Source organism: Alexandromys fortis, unplaced genomic scaffold (assembly GCF_014885135.2).
Source record: "Alexandromys fortis isolate MF-2015 unplaced genomic scaffold, M_Fortis_MF-2015_v1.1 scaffold_218, whole genome shotgun sequence".
NCBI classification, from domain to species: Eukaryota; Metazoa; Chordata; class Mammalia; order Rodentia; family Cricetidae; genus Alexandromys; species Alexandromys fortis.
In genome coordinates this window covers 840,281-856,021 of record NW_026068112.1, presented here as the reverse complement: position 1 = coordinate 856,021, position 15,741 = coordinate 840,281, and the positions used below count along the sequence as shown (strand labels likewise).

At 37.5% G+C, this 15,741-nt stretch overlaps 1 protein-coding gene across 3 annotated transcripts in view; it reads left to right on the top strand.

The window, feature by feature from the left end:
- Hormad1 (HORMA domain containing 1) overlaps positions 1-15,249 on the top strand; it is a 32,989-nt gene extending 17,740 nt beyond the window's left edge. For 2 of the 3 annotated variants that reach the window (XM_050124698.1, XM_050124696.1), the window contains 8 exons: positions 406-473; positions 1,136-1,287; positions 4,300-4,553; positions 5,873-5,939; positions 6,213-6,289; positions 7,594-7,677; positions 10,482-10,541; positions 15,178-15,249. In XM_050124698.1, coding sequence (XP_049980655.1) covers positions 406-473; positions 1,136-1,287; positions 4,300-4,553; positions 5,873-5,939; positions 6,213-6,289; positions 7,594-7,677; positions 10,482-10,541; positions 15,178-15,249 — 834 coding nt within the window. The remainder of the gene's footprint in view (positions 1-405; positions 474-1,135; positions 1,288-4,299; positions 4,554-5,872; positions 5,940-6,212; positions 6,290-7,593; positions 7,678-10,481; positions 10,542-15,177) is intronic. The other variant, XM_050124697.1, reaches the window with a different exon arrangement.
- The last annotated feature ends 492 nt before the right edge of the window (positions 15,250-15,741 follow it).

Sequence of the window (15,741 nt, the reverse complement as noted above, 5' to 3'; positions counted from 1 at the left end):
AAAAAAAAAAATGTGACTTCAATTAAAACAGTCATCATTTTTTGGTTCCAGAAAAAAAAAAATCCCATTCTACAAATTGTTGCAATAGGAACTTAAGTTTTCAATACATAAACTTTGCAAACAATTCAAACCACAGCCCTCACCCACTCTGCTGTGTGGTTCCTTCCCAACTTGCCTAGTGAAGCATTCCTACCACTTAGTATCTATAACAGGTATTGTAGTGAGTCGGGGACTCTCTCTCTCCAAAAGTGAACTACCAAATCCCAGACTATTAGCATCAACTGTGAGAACTTAAAAGACCAATAGGAATTAACACATTAGGGAAAACTAGGGACTGCATGTTTAAAGTCCTATGGCAGGCAGAACTCTGCATCAGTTATGTAACTGCAATATTTTCTATTTAAGACAATTTCAGAATGTTACCAGTTTAAGTTCAAATACACCAAAAATGGACCAATCATGGACTTTATAAGGTATTGCTCTTTAGTTTTATTTTTATGTTATCAGTTGTCACTTACTATTTAGCTGACTCCAAGGTTATTTCTGAAACTTCTCAAACTCCCAATCAGCAATTTGGCTTTACAAAATGGAGTAGTGGAATGTGCGATCAAATGTGGCTGTGACATCTGTCAACCATTAGTTGGTACCCAGGATTAATTTGACTGTTCTGACTGCCTAGCTTGGTGCTTCCTTCCTTTATCACCTGTGCAGGTGATTCCTTCACAATGCTTCACACTCAGTCAAAGAGGATGACCTTCTCTGATAGTGAAGGATCGTTCTTCATTCAGGGTTTGTGATTTTTCTGCTAGAACTGCTAAACAAGCTCTCAAAATGGAACAGAACTTAGAATGCCACAAGACAAGATTATGTTCTAATTGTATACTATTTTAATTACAAGTAAGGGAGTTGAGTGGTTAGAAATAAAATCTATCATTCATTTCTTTTAAACATTGTGAATAAAAAGCGTATTTGTTTTACTTGTATAAAATTTATATTTAGCTTATAATGATGCTAATAGTCATACTAAATTTTTATAATAGTGACATTAAAATATTTTGTGGTAATTTTCAAACTAGTTATCTTAAGTTGTTAAAATGTGAAATAATACTAGAATTGACTTCTGATTCTTTTCTAGCAAAAATCAAAACAATAAATCTAGTACAACATCTGCTGAAACCAAGAAAGCAAGTATTCTCCTAATTCGGAAGATTTATGTCCTAATGCAAAATCTAGAACCTTTACCTAATGATGTTTGTTTGACCATGAAACTTTTTTACTATGATGAAGGTACTACTTTCAGTATATCTTATTTTAGTTTTATATTTCAAAAATTAGTTTCCACTTAATAAATGTTTTGGCACCTATATTGTTACAGAGTCTTTGAAATTAAAAAACTTGCGTTTAATATGAGTATTTGAAAAAGAAACATTGGGGACTGGGTATATGATTCAGAGGTTAAGAACATTTGCTGGTCTTACAGAGGAAAAGTTTGGTTCCCAGCACTAATTATGTCAGGTAACAGAATTGTCTGTAACTCCATGTCGAGGGCATGGCCTTCCCAAGCATATAGACAAAGACAGACAGGCAGACACACACAAAATGAATAAAAATAAAATGAATATTGGAAAACAAAAATGTTGCCAGGTAGTAATGGCACACCCCTTTAATCCCAGCATCTGGAGGCAGAGGCAGATGGATCTCTGGCAAAAGTCAGATTTAAAATGGATTTCTTGGGGCTGGAGAGATGGCTCAGCAATTAAGAGCATTGGCTGCTCTTCTAGAGGTCCTGAGTTCAATTCCCAGCAACCACATGATGGCTCACAACCATCTATAGTGGGATCTGATGCCCACTTCTGGACTAAAGTCGATAGAGCACTCATACATAAAATAAATAAATCTTTTTTTAAAATGTATTTCTCTAGTGATAGAAACATCTGTAGGAAATGTAACTTACTCATAATTAAAGAAATGAACTAGAAATGCTGCTTTTTATTTACCAGATTGGCAAAACTTGTGAACCCATAATTGAGAAAATATGTGCTCTTAAACCTTCTTCAGAGAATGCATACAGGAACAAATTTTTCAGAACATATTCTGTCAGTATAAAAAAAAATGTTGGTTTTTCAACATAACACTAAGGAGCTGGGCAGGTCGGCCAGGACACACTCGAGTGCCTACATTCTAAGTACCAGCCACCCTTGTTTTGCTCTCCTCTCCATTAGTCTTGCTGAAACACCTGAGCTCAGTACCCACACAGTGGGTTAATATGGTGTAAAAGCCAACTGAACAGATGTTTCAGGGAATTTTTTTCTTTTTGCAATAGTTGAGTTTATCTGTGGGTATTTGGCTGAATGACCTGTCTGTATAGTTATAAGCAGATTTGCTTTCTCATGCTTCCCAACACTTGCTCTGTGGCCTGTATTTTGCGAACATCCCCTGAAATATTTACCATAGGTTTAAACTGCCAAGTTTTGTTTTGTTTTTTTGAGACAGGGTCTCTCTGTGTAGCCCAGGCAGTACTCAAACTCTCCATGAAGACCAGACTGACCTCAAACTCACAGGGCCTCCTGCCTTTGCCTCCCTAATGCTGAAATTAAAGGCATACACTTCCGCATGCCCAGCAACACCACACCTATGTCCTTTTTTTTTTGTTTTTGTTTTTGTTTTTCCAGGCAGGGTTTCTCTGTAGCTTTGGGGCCTGTCCTGGAACTAGCTCTTGTAGATCAGGCTGGCCTCGAACTCAGAGATCTCCCTGCCTCTGCCTCCTGAGTGTTGGGATTAAAGGCGTGTGCCAGCACCACCCGGCTCACCACCTATGTTCTTATAGACAGCTGTGTAAAGATTTAGTTGTCTGTGTTTTATTTCTAATCTGGTTGTGTTTTAATTTTAAAAGTATTTTACATCATTATTTCATAATTTTGTTGTAGAGAACAGAAAAATAAATATGCAGTGTTTCTTTCAGGTATATACAATGAATAAACACCTCATAATTGGAAAAAAGGATTTGGCTTTGTGGTGCTGGGGCTTGAATTTAAGGCTTTGTGCATACTAGGCAAGCATTCTACTATGAAGCCATAACTCTTACCCCAAATTTTAATATTTTAAGTATAAATTATATACCTAGAAAAATATTTTGAGAATAGCTTGCACAAATATTCAAAGATTATATATTTATAAGAAATTTCATTATAGTAGTGGTTAAAATAGGAACAAAGTATAAACAAACAGAATGTCTTCCTTGGAGACTTGAGTAAGTAAATTATGTTACAGCCTATTAACAAAAACAACAACTATATGAACTGTTAAAATCACAGAGGGGCTGCAGCAATGCTCTTGTTACTGACCATCCCTTGCACTTACAGAGTACTGAATAAAAGAAGTTAGGCATGTTCTGCCTGAATTTTATTTTCTTTTTTTTGTTTTGTTTTTCTAGACAGAGTTTCTCTGTGTAACGGCCCTGGGAGCTCTGTGTCGTAGGCTGGCCTTGAACTCACAGAAATTCACCTGCCTCTGCCTCCTAAGTGCTGGGATTAAAAGCGTATGCCACCACTGCCCAGCTCTCCCTGATTTTTTTTCTTATATAGACTTTTTAATGTCCAAGTCTCCCTGATTTTTTTTTTATTGATTTTATTGAGCTCTACTTTTTTCTCTGCTCCACTTCCTTCCTCTCCCCTCCCCTTCAACCGTCTTCCATGGTCCCCATGCTCCCGATTTACTCAGGAGATCTTGTCTTTTTCTACTTCCCATATAGATTAGTCCATGTATATCTCTCTTAGGGCCCTCTTTGTTGTCTAGGTTCTCTGGATCTCCCTGAATTTTTAAAGGATGTTTAAGGATATATATTTCATAAAATGTACACAAATATGAAAGATTACTAATATTTGTATAATTTTTTCTATATAAACATAAAACATTCTTTTTAATCCATGTATGATATTTTTTAGAACATAAAACAGCAACAATTAACACCTTTTAACTCTTACTCATGTGCTTGTCAGTTCAGAACATTTAACTCTTTACTAATTTATATCCACAGCGACCTCTTGTGGGGAGGTGTTGTTACTTTCCCCATTTGACAAACCAAACCAAGAATGATAAATAATTTGCTCACAATCCTGCCACTGGTTAAGAAAATGCATGTTACCCTTAAGGAATGAGGATTTTGATGTAGGATGTGCATCTCTCCATTTCATCTTACGTTTCTCTATCTGAATTTATTAACCTTACTGTGTTTCTATATGACTAGTTCAGCTTCTTCAGTTTTATAAATGGTATGGTTTATACTTCCCTTTTTTGCAGTTACTCCCCCAGATTACCAACCTCCAGGTTTTAAGGATGGTGATAGTGAAGGAATAATATTTGGTGGGCACCCTACATACTTAAATGTGGGAGAAGTCCCAACACCTTTTCACACCTTCAGATTAAAAGTGACCACTGAGAAAGAACGAATGGAAAATATTGATTCAACCATATTAACACCAAAACAATCAAAAATACCATTTCGAAAAATTCTAATGGACAAAGATGATGTAGAAGATGACAATCATGTAAGCGTGAACATATTTAAAGAAATGTAATGTACGGGAACTCACCAAGGCCAGCTGGCCTGGGTCTGAAAAAGCCTGGGTTAAAACTGGTCTCGCTGAACATAGCGGACAATGAGGACTACTGAGACCTCAAGAACAACGGCAATGGGTTTTTGATCCTACTGCATGTATTGGCTTTGTGGGAGCCTAGGCAGTTTGGATGCTCACCTTACTTGACCTGGATGGAGGTGGGTGGTCCTTGGACTTCCCACAGGGCAGTGAACCCTGATTGCTCTTTGGGCTGACGAGGGAGGGGGACTTAATTGGGGGAGTGGGAGGGAAAGGGGAGTCGGTGGTGGGGAAGAGAAAGAAATCTTTAATAAATAAATAAAAATAAAAAAAATAAAATGAGAGAAAAAAAGAAATGTAATGTACAATAGTAGCAAACATTGCGTTTGAGGACTTCAATAGATATTTAGAGATCTTACTTTTTGAAATAAGTATGGTAGTAAAATCAAAAGGTTGGAAGAACTTATATTCTAAGAAAGGATCAAATGGCTGCTTATACAGAAGATGAGGTTCTGACTGCTAGGCCTGTTCCTTGAGTACTTTATCTGCTGCGCCATCTCACAGGATCTTGTTCTTAAGAGACAGGATTCAGGCTAGCTACTAACTTGCTGTGTGACTGAGACTACCATTAAACTCCTAATCCTCCAGCCTCCACCTCCTAAATGCTGAAATTGCAGGTGTGAACCACCATGCCAGCTAGGATTTTTGTAGCATTCTTTAAAATATTTGAGTCTCAGAATGAGAGAAAAGTTTCAGTGAGTAAAGTTCTTCTGCACAAACATAAAGATTTATATGATCAGCTTCCTAGAATCCATGTCAGAACTGCATGAGATTGTGCAAATCTATAACCCTTGCACTGGGTGGGCTGGGACTAGAAACAGGAGGGTTCCAGGAATGTGCTGGCCAAAACACTTAGCTCCAGGTTCAGTCAGTGATAGACTCTGTCTCAAAAATGCATAAATAAGCTTGGCATGGTGGTGTACACTTTTAAATCCCAGCACTCAGGAGACAGAGGTATATCTATCTCTGAGTTCAAGGCCAGCCTGGTCTAAAATGCAAGTTCTAGGGCAACCAGGGTTGTTACACAGAAAAACACTGTCTAACAAAACAAAATTTTGAAATTTGCCTCATGGTGTAATTCTAGCGTCATTTTCTTTCTAGCAAGCTTAAGATAGTTGTATTTATTTAACCTTTACATAAAGCAAATGTGTTCATTAATATTTCTACCTAATTGTTTTCATTTAGTCTTAAAATATGTTAAATTTTTCTTTACATAGAATAATTTTAACATTAAAAATAAAATGGATGAACAGAAAGAAAACTTGGGAGCTTCTGAAATTAAAGGTAAGAAGCTAACAAAAATGTTTATAAACTACCAATTCAATTTTACACCATTTTAACTTGTTTTTGTTTTTTGTTTTGTTTTGTTTTGTTTTGTTTTTTGAGACAAGGTTTCTCTGTAGCTTTGGAGCCTGTCCTGGAACTAGCTCTTATAGACCAGGCTGGCCTCGAACTCAAAGAGATCTGCCTGCCTCTGCCTCCCAAGTGCTGGGATTAAAGGCATGCGCCACCACCGCCCACCACATACCATTTTAACTTCCTTTCTTTTTTTAACAGAACCAAATTTAGATTCTATGGAAGAAGAAATTGTGCAGTTCAAAAAAACTCCAAGTCCTGCAATTTCTCATTTTCAGGTAGCTAGCTTTCAGTTTTATTTTTTGTCTTGTTTTACTTTGCCTGTTTCAAATAGGTTCTTAACCAGGTGGTGGTGGTGGCAGCACATGCCTTTCAGGTGAATCTCTGTGAGTTCGAGGCCAGCCTGGTCTACAGAGGGAGTTCCAGAACAGCCAAGACTGTTACACAGAGTTCCTCTATTGAAAGAGAGAGAGGGTCTTACAATGTAGACCAGTCTGGCCTCAAGCTTGCAGCCATGTTCCTACTTCTGCTTCTTGAGTACTGGGATCATATATGTAAATCATTACATCTGGTTTTAAATTATTTTTAAATGTGTTTATTTTATGTGCATGAGCATTTTGCCTATATATTTATGTGAACTATATGAATGTCTGGTGTCCATGGAGGCTAGAAGAGGACATCAGATCCCCTGGGAGTTGTGAGCCACCATGAAAGTGCTATGATCCCTTGTCTTCTGTAAAGAGTCAGTGCTCTTTACCTTTGAGCCATCTTTCCAACCCCTGCTTTAATTTTTTTAAAAGATGGTTGTTTATATGTGTATTTCATTATTCCTCAGATTTTTTATGTATTATAGGATAAAAGTATGTATTTTGATAAATTATTATAGGTTAAAATATTACATATTAAAAGGTGAATTTATTTAATAATAAATCTTAAGATGTTTGTAGAGGGCTGGTGAAATGACTCAGAAAATAAAGGGACTTGCTTCCAAACCTGATGACTTCTGTTTGATTCCCAAGACTCACCTGATAGAAGGAAAAAAAAAACAATTCCCTCAAGATGTTCTCTGATCTTTAACATATGCACTGTCATGTCATGTACATTCTTCTTTTTCCAATAATAAATTAAAATTAATGTTCATAGACTAAGAATTTCAGAGCTAGATAAAATCTTACAAATTCTTGTTTGTTTGTTTGTTTGAGGAATTGAGAGAGGGTCCTATTATGTAACCTTAGCTAGCCTGGAACTTACTAGACTAAGCTGGCCTCAAACTTATGGCAGCCCTGCTTCTGCCTCTTGAGTGTTGTGAATAGAAGTGTAAATCATGCCAGGCAGTGGTGGTGCACACCTTTAATCCCAGCACTGAGGAGGCAGAGGCAGATGGGTCTCTGTGAGTTCAAGGTCAACTAGGTCTACAGAATGAGTTCCAGGACAGTCAGAGATAGAGAAACCCTGTCTCAAAACACCAAAAAGGAAAAAAAAAGTGTGAGTCACTATCTAGCACAAGATACTAACCATTATATGATTAATATTTTGGACCCCACTTACTATGTTATATGGTTTTGTGAAATATCTTTTCTAGGTTGAACAGTTAGTCAGTAAAACATCTGAACTTGAAGTGTCTGAAAGCAAAACAAGAAGTGGAAAAATCTTTCAAAGTAAAATGGTAAACGCCCTTTGTAATTCCCCCTTCATGTGTGAACTTAGTTTTCTATATTTTTTGTTTGTTTGGTTGGTTTGGTTTGGTTTTAAGACAGGGGCTGGCGCTTTCTCTCTCAATCTCTCTCTCTCTCTCTGTCTCTCTCTCTCTCTGTGTGTGTGTGTGTGTGTGTGTGTGTGTGTGTGTGTGTGTGTGTCTGCCTGTCTGTCTGTCTGTGCACATACGTATATAGACTGTCTTGGAACTCACTATGTATGCCAAGCTGAATTCAGGGATCTGCCTACCCTTGCCTCCTGAGTGCTGGTCTTACATGCATTCACCACCTCTTCTGGTTATTTTCCAGTATTTTGTTCTTTTTTTAATGGTTGATTTACTTCTTTATTTTAATGCCTTGATGTTTTGTCCTTATGTATGTCTGTGTGAGGGTGTCAGATCCTCTGGAACTGGAGTTATAGATAGGTGTGAGCTGCCATGTCAGTCCTACAGATTGGACCCAGGTCTTCTAAAAGAGCAGCCAGCACTCTTGACAGCTGATCCATCGCTCCAACCCCATATTTTAAAGCATTTCTTAAGTAGTTATTTATTGTGTCAGGTACATACTATGTGCCAGGGACACACACATATTTAGATGGATGATGGATGGTATGTGGATGGATGGATGGATAGATAGATAGATAGATAGATAGATAGATAGATAGATAGATAGATAGATGAGAGAGAAATAGAACAATGATACAAGGTCATTATATAAGTTTTAATAGATTACATGTAGGTACAAAGAAAAGATGAAAATTTTAGTCAAAATATACTAGAAAGAAGAATCTGAAAAAAGTTCTGAGAAATGATATCATCTAGACTCTTAAGAGTATTCTAAAATACCAGAAAGTACTCATATTCTATTTTGTAAAATATTTTTTTTGTAAAATGATTATTTACAAAAATTGATTACATTAAAATTGATTTTTGTAGCTATATTGCATTAAATACTAAGACAAAAATCAGTTTTAGTTTTCATAACTAATTTTACTAAATAGCAGTTCAGATTTGATTTGATTTTTCAAGACAAGATCTCAGGTCACCCAAACTGGTGTTGAGTTCACTGTGTAACTGAGAATGACCTTAAATTCTTGCTCCTCCTGTCTATGCCTTCAGTGTACAATGGGTATAGCTGCATACTCCATACCCAGCTTGTATTTTATTTTAGACATTTAAGTTACTTTCAAAGATTTAGGAGCAGAAAAAGAGCATTCTATAAAATATATGCAAAGTTATGGAACAAAGAATCTACTTTGTCAGTGCTATGCTAGAACATAGCTTCCTAACATCTTGTTCAGTGACATCATAATGACAGTTTGAAATTAGACAATAGGAATATTCCACAGCATGGAAATCAACATATGCCTCAGGATTTCTCCCATAGAGCTGATTATAAAACATCTCCCAGAGTCGAAGTGATTATACTACTTCGTTTACGTATCTTTTTCTCCCCCACATTTCTCAGTAGGAAGTTAGAACTAGCTAAAGGCAACATTCAAACTGGAATGCTGATGAAAGCAAGAAGCAGAAACGTAAACTGGGTGTGGTGGTGCACACCTGTTATCCCAGCACTTGAGAAGGGGGTGCAGAAGATAGCTGTGAGTTTGAGGCCACCCTGAGCTACATGGTTCATTGCAGGCCAGCATTAGCTACAGGATAAAACTCTGGGGTGGCGGGAGGGGGGGGGGACTTACTGAAATTAGAAATGTTGAGAATTATTACTTCCAGCAGCAAGACATTCTTTCTAGCTAGCTTCAATTTGGGATGGATATCTTTCACTAAGATATAAGAAAAGGCAGAAGTTGGGCAGTGGTGCTGCATGTTTTTAATCCCAGCACTTGGGAGAAAGAGGCAGGTGAATCTCTGTGAGTTCGAGGCCAGCCTAGTCTACACAGAGAGTTTCAGGAACCAAGGGCTGTTACATGGATAAACCCTGTCTCAAAAAAAAAATTTAAAAAAAAAGAACTTTAGCACTATTGGGAATCCAGGGCCTCACACATGCAAGATAATGAGCCATGCCTCCAGCTGAAGGGGCAACCTTCATTTCAGCACTTAGGAGGCAGAGACAAGAAGATTGTAAATTTTCAGCCAGCCTGGACCACATGGAAAATTTGAATCTACATCTACTGTCTCCAAATTTTTTTTGAAAAAAATTCTGTTAAATAATGTAAAACAAGAAGTATGGCCAGGCGGTGGTGCCACGCCTGTACTAGTACTAAAGAGTCCTAGTACTAGGGAGACAGAGGCAGGCAGATGTCTGTACTTTTCAGGATAGCCAGGACTACAGAGAGAGAGATGAGCTACTTTCAAAAAACAAGTCAGAATTTGGAAAGCTATTGAAACAAAGTATTAGGAATGGCAGGAGATTAAGGGATAGGCAGTGACTGATAGCTCAAGGTGAGTCTTCTATAGGAGCTCTAGAGTGATGAATTGTTCTAATACTATCGTAGTAAATTCTACAATTCTGAATAATCTGAAAATTATTGACCTGTACACTTAAAATAAGAAAGTCATATAGCATCTGTATTATGTGCCAGTGCATAAGGTTTAAAAAAAATCAACTGTTGCCTGGCAGTGGTGGTGCACGCCTTTAATCCCAGCACTCAGGAGGCAGAGGCAGGCGGATCTCTGTGAGTTCGAGGCCAGCCTGGTCTACAAGAGCTAGTTCCAGGACAGGCTCCAAAGCCACAGAGAAACCCTGTCTTGAAAAAAAATCAACTGTTGTCTGTTTTTGAGAAATAAGTAATGAAATAGTAATTTTTCTGTTTTAGGAGGTAAATGGAAATCAGCAAGTACAAAATCGAAAGAGAAGTCTTCGTCAACCTGGGAAAACAGTAAGTCTAATGATAGTGTATGAATTGAATAAAATATATGAATGTCATGACTGTAGATTAAGATAACAAATTTTATATTCCTGAACATACTTCAAAGATCTGATACTCAAAACTTGTTGAAATATCTGAGGCTGCTGGGTGTGATAGGTCCTTCCTGTAATCCTGGTTCTTGGGAGACTGCAGTTCAGGTCCAACCAGGCCTACATAGTAAGTTCCAATCCAGTTTGAGCTATAGTATGAGACATTGTCTCAAAAAATAAAGATTTATAAATGTAAGTAGCTCCTGTCCATTCCATGAGCAATTCAGTTATGAGAGAAATTTATAAAATAAAAATCTATATCTGGAAAAATGTAAGTACAAGAATACAATGACCTAAGAGTATTTAGGACATTTGGGCAACACAATTGAACAGAACTTTCCGGATATCAAAACTAAGAGAAACCACAAAGTTGCCATATCCACATGTTTCTTGAAAATATAGTATCTCAGGAGAAAGGAAACTACTTACCTAAACTCTGTAGTTGTTTTATTTTTGGAAACTTACTTTACTGAGTCAAATAATACATTTGTCATTTTAAAAAATACTTATATTTTACCTAGTATTTGAATATTTTTGGTTAAAATTAGACAACTTAAGGAATGGGATTTTGGTAGTAAAGTGCTTGCTTAGTAATTGTGGGGATTTGAATTTGATTTCCAAGGACAAAAAGAATTTAGACAACAGAAATCTTAAAACTGAAATGATGAAATGTTTAAAAGATAACCTAAACTATACAGGTGGTTAATTAATGTTCTTTTGATTTAGAAACAGGCCTATATAGCCCAGGTTGTTCTTGAACTCCCCGGGAGGCCTAGTATGACATTGAACTTATTGTCTTCCTTCCTGTCTCCTGAGTGTTTGGGAATACAGGTATGCACCATCACACCCAGTTCATTCAGTGATGGGGATAAAACCCAGACCTTCCTGTGTGTTGGACAGGCTATATAAGGTTTCTATAGTTTTACTGACTGATCTACATCCCTAACTGGTATTTAAAAGCAAAACAAAAAAGGTTTTATTACATTTATTTATGCATTCATTCATTCTGAATATGTGTGTGCATGTGTGTATGATATGTGTGTATTCATTTGCCACAGAACCCATGTGGAGGTCAGAGTACAACTAACTTGTAAGGCTTGGTTTCCTTTTTCTACCATGTGGATTCCAGTGATGAGACTTAGATGATCATGCTTAGTGGCGAGTGCCTTTACTTATTGACATTTCACCAGCCCCCACCCCATCCACAGATAGGTTTTTTTTTAATTATATGTGTATGGATGTTTCATCTGTGTATGCAGCTATACACCACATACATGAAGTACCTATAGAGGCCTGAAGAGGACATCAGATCTCCTGGGACTGGAGTTACAGACAGTTGTGAGCCACCATGTTGGTGCTAGAAATCAAATCAGGGTCCCCTAGAAGTGCAGCCTGTGCTCTTAACCACTGAGCCATTTCTCCACATCCTCTGTGTCTTAATTAGGGTTTCTAGTGCTGCAGTGAAACACCATGACCAAAAAGCAAGTTGGGGAGGAAAAGGTTTATTTGTCTTACACTTCCACCACAAAAGGAAGTCAGTACAGGATCTCAAACAGGGCAGGATCTGATGCAGAGTCCATAGAGGCGTGTTTTACTGGCTTGCTGCCTATGGCTTGTTTAGCCTGTTTTCTTTTTTTTTTTTAATTTATTTATTATGTATTCAATATTCTGCCTTCATGTATGCCTGAAGGCCAGAAGAGGGCACCAGACCTCATTACAGATGGTCATCCCATGTGGTTGCTGGGAATTGAACTCAGGACCTTTGGAAGAGCAGGCAATGTTCTTAACTGCTGAGCCATCTCTCCAGCCCTAGCATTCTTTCTTATAGTGTTCAGGACTACCAGCCCAGGGATGGCACCACCTACAGTGTGCTGGGCCCTCCCCATTGATCGCTAATTGAGAAAATGTTTTACAGCTGGATCTCATGGAGGCATCAACTGAGGTTCCTTCCTCTCTGATGACTCTAGTTTATGTCAAGTACACCCTGCCAGTTAGTATTTATAATTTACATCATTTCAGAAGGGAATGGAGCAGGATGAAGTGACATACTCTTGAATTTCTCTCAGCAGTTGAAAAGACAAATCAGAATGACCATGAGTTTGGGGCCATGTTGCATTCCCTGGGCTACTCAGTAAAAAGAATGAAATAACTTGACATTCCACTAAGACATTAGGTTTCTTTCATTTCTCTATTTTTTAAGATTTATATGGGGAGGTGGTGGTGCACACCTTTAAGGGAGAGAGATAGGCAGGCAGATCTTAGTGAGTTCAAGACAAGCCTTGTCTCCTGATCTACAAAGGAGTTCCAGGACAGCTAGATCTGTTAAACAGAGAAACCCTGTCTCAAAAAACAATGTGTGTGTGTGTGTGTGTGTGTGTGTGTGTGTGTGTGTGTGTGTGTGTGTGTGTGTGTGTTGCCTCCATGTATACATATGACTAATGCTTCTGGAAGTCAGAAGAGAGTATTGAATTCCCTGCGACAGAAGTTATGAATGATTATGAGCCATGTGGGTGGTGGAAACTGAAATTTCTTAACCACTGAACATCTCTCTATCCTGCCAAAGATATATTTTTTGTAAAACATATGTAGTATTATATATGTATGCATGTGTGTTTGGCCAGGTATGGTGGTTCATGCCTTTAATCCCATCACACAGGAGACAGAAGAACTCTTGAGTTGGAGGCCAAGCCAGTTTATATAGTGAGTCTCAGTCCTGCCTCGTCTATACAGCAAGTTCAATGCCAGTCAGGGCTATAGAATAGACCCTGTTTCAAGAAAAAAAAAAGAAGAAAAAGAAAAAAATGACAGCTGGCCAGTGCTAATGCACTCCTTTAGTTCCAGCTCTCAGGATCAATGTGAGTTCAAGGTCAGCATGGTCGATGTAGTGAATTTCAGGATAGTCAGGGCTATGTAGAGAGAACCTGTCTCAATTAAAAAAAAAAAAAAGATGTTTATGTGTTTGTGCCTCTGCATGGATAAATTTATGTAAATGCCAGTGCCAAAGAAACCCGATGTCCTGGACCTGGAATTACAAGGGGTTGTGTGCCACCTGACATAGGTGCTGGAACTGAAATTTAGGTCCTGAAAGAACAGTTCACTTTTAACCACTGAGCCATAGTTCCAGCCTTAATTTTTTTCAATGTTTTAAGCCTTGATACTTGATACTTTCTTAGAAACAACAATCCAATTTGTCATTATACTTTAACTTTTCAGAAAACGAAAGTCCAAAAAAAGAAATTTTGTTAGAAGTTCTCTAATTCATTCTTCCATTTTTTTCACACTTCTGAAGCTGCGAGTATTGTACTTACCTTTCATTTAGGATTAGGCTTAGGTTTTCATCTTCAGCACTGCAAAAGAAAAAGAAGACAAAAAAAACTGGTGCACTGAATGTCTAATTTTTATCAAGACATGATGGGGGTGGGTTAAGTGAGACCTTGTAGATGAGTCTGGTCTTGGACTTGTGATCTTTCTGCCTCTGCCTACCAATTGCTGTAATATAGGCACGAGCTACCTTAAAATATGAGCTACCTTAAAAAAATTTTAAGGCATGAGTCTGCCTTAAAATATGATTTAAATTTTACATGGTCCCAAAGTAAAATGTTCTCCTATTGTGATTAAAATCTTTATTCCCTTTTCATTTCTCCAATTTTTTTATTATTTCAAAGATACAATGTAACAATTATTTTTTTCCTTCTAACTCTATCTACAACAACTCAAATTAATATCTTACCTTTTATAAGTATATACTTTTAGCAGTTATTCATAGGTAAGTTGTATGTACTCTACTTTTAAAAATATCCTGGGTATCCTATCATAGTAGAAAAATATCCTGGGTATCCTATCATAGTAGAAAATACCGCTGGGCGGTGGTGGTGCATGTCTTTGATCCCAGCACTTGAGAGGCACAAGCAGGAGGATCTCTGTGAGTTTGAGGCCAGCCTGGTTTACAGAGTGAGCTCCACGATGGGCCCCAAAGCTACAGAGAAACCCTATCTCGAAAAATAATCAAAAAGGAAGGAAGGAAGGAAAGAAGGAAGGAAGGAAGGAAGGAAGGAAGGAAGGAAGGAAGGAAGGAAGGAAGGAAGGAAGGAAGAAAAATACCTATGCTGGGTTGGAAATGAGGCTCAGTTAGTAGAGTGCTTGCTTAGCATGCATGGAACCCTGTGTTAGACCACCACATCAAACCATATGTAGGAGCACATCCCTGTGATCTCAACATGAGTATATGATGGGAGATGAGAAGTTCAAACACACCTCTGCTACATAGTGTATAGGAAGCAATCTTGGGGCATGTGATAGTCGTCTCAAAAACAAGAAAGAATAGTGTGGTGGTGGCACACTCTGGTAATCCCAGCCATTGGGAAGCTGAGGCAGGCAGATCTCTGAGTTCAAGGCCAGTCTGGTTTACAGAACGAGTTCCAGGACAGCAAGGCTTCACTTGAAACACTGCTCCAAAAATAAATAAGTGAATGAATGAATGAATGAATGAATAAATAAATAAATACAGAGAGAGATTTAAACTGGAAAGTCTCTAAATAGTTGTTTTCTTTTGACAGGTCTTGGAATCGTCTAGTCAAGAGTCAGTGACAAAAAGAAAGAGAGTTAGTGAACCAAAGGAACACACCTAAAACTTATTTTTCTTATGCAGACTTGCAGGCTCAACATTTAAACAAAACATGCTGTATTATCATTTGAAGATGTACTTTCTGTATCTCTGAAAATTATTTTGTGGTTCACACAGTTATTGCACTAATTAAAGTTTTAACTATTATATCGTGTTTACCTGAGCTAAATCCAAGGGAACTTTTGACTAAACCTAAGTACAAATGTCACCACTGATTCTGCTCATTATCCGCTGAATACAATCTGCCTTCCATTTTTAAGGAAAGCTTTTTAAAACTATGTATCCTTTTAAGACTCTCTAAAAACCATTTCTGAAATGTTTATTCTGGCATTAAAATTTTGTAAGGATTAACTTTTTACTTATGTTGAAACTGTATCATTTAATTGGTGTTATTAAAATGTTTGATATTTTGATGTAGTGTGTTATTTTTTTGTTTCATTTATGTATTTATTTATTTATTTAAGATTTCTGCCTCCTCCCCGCCACCGCCTCCCAT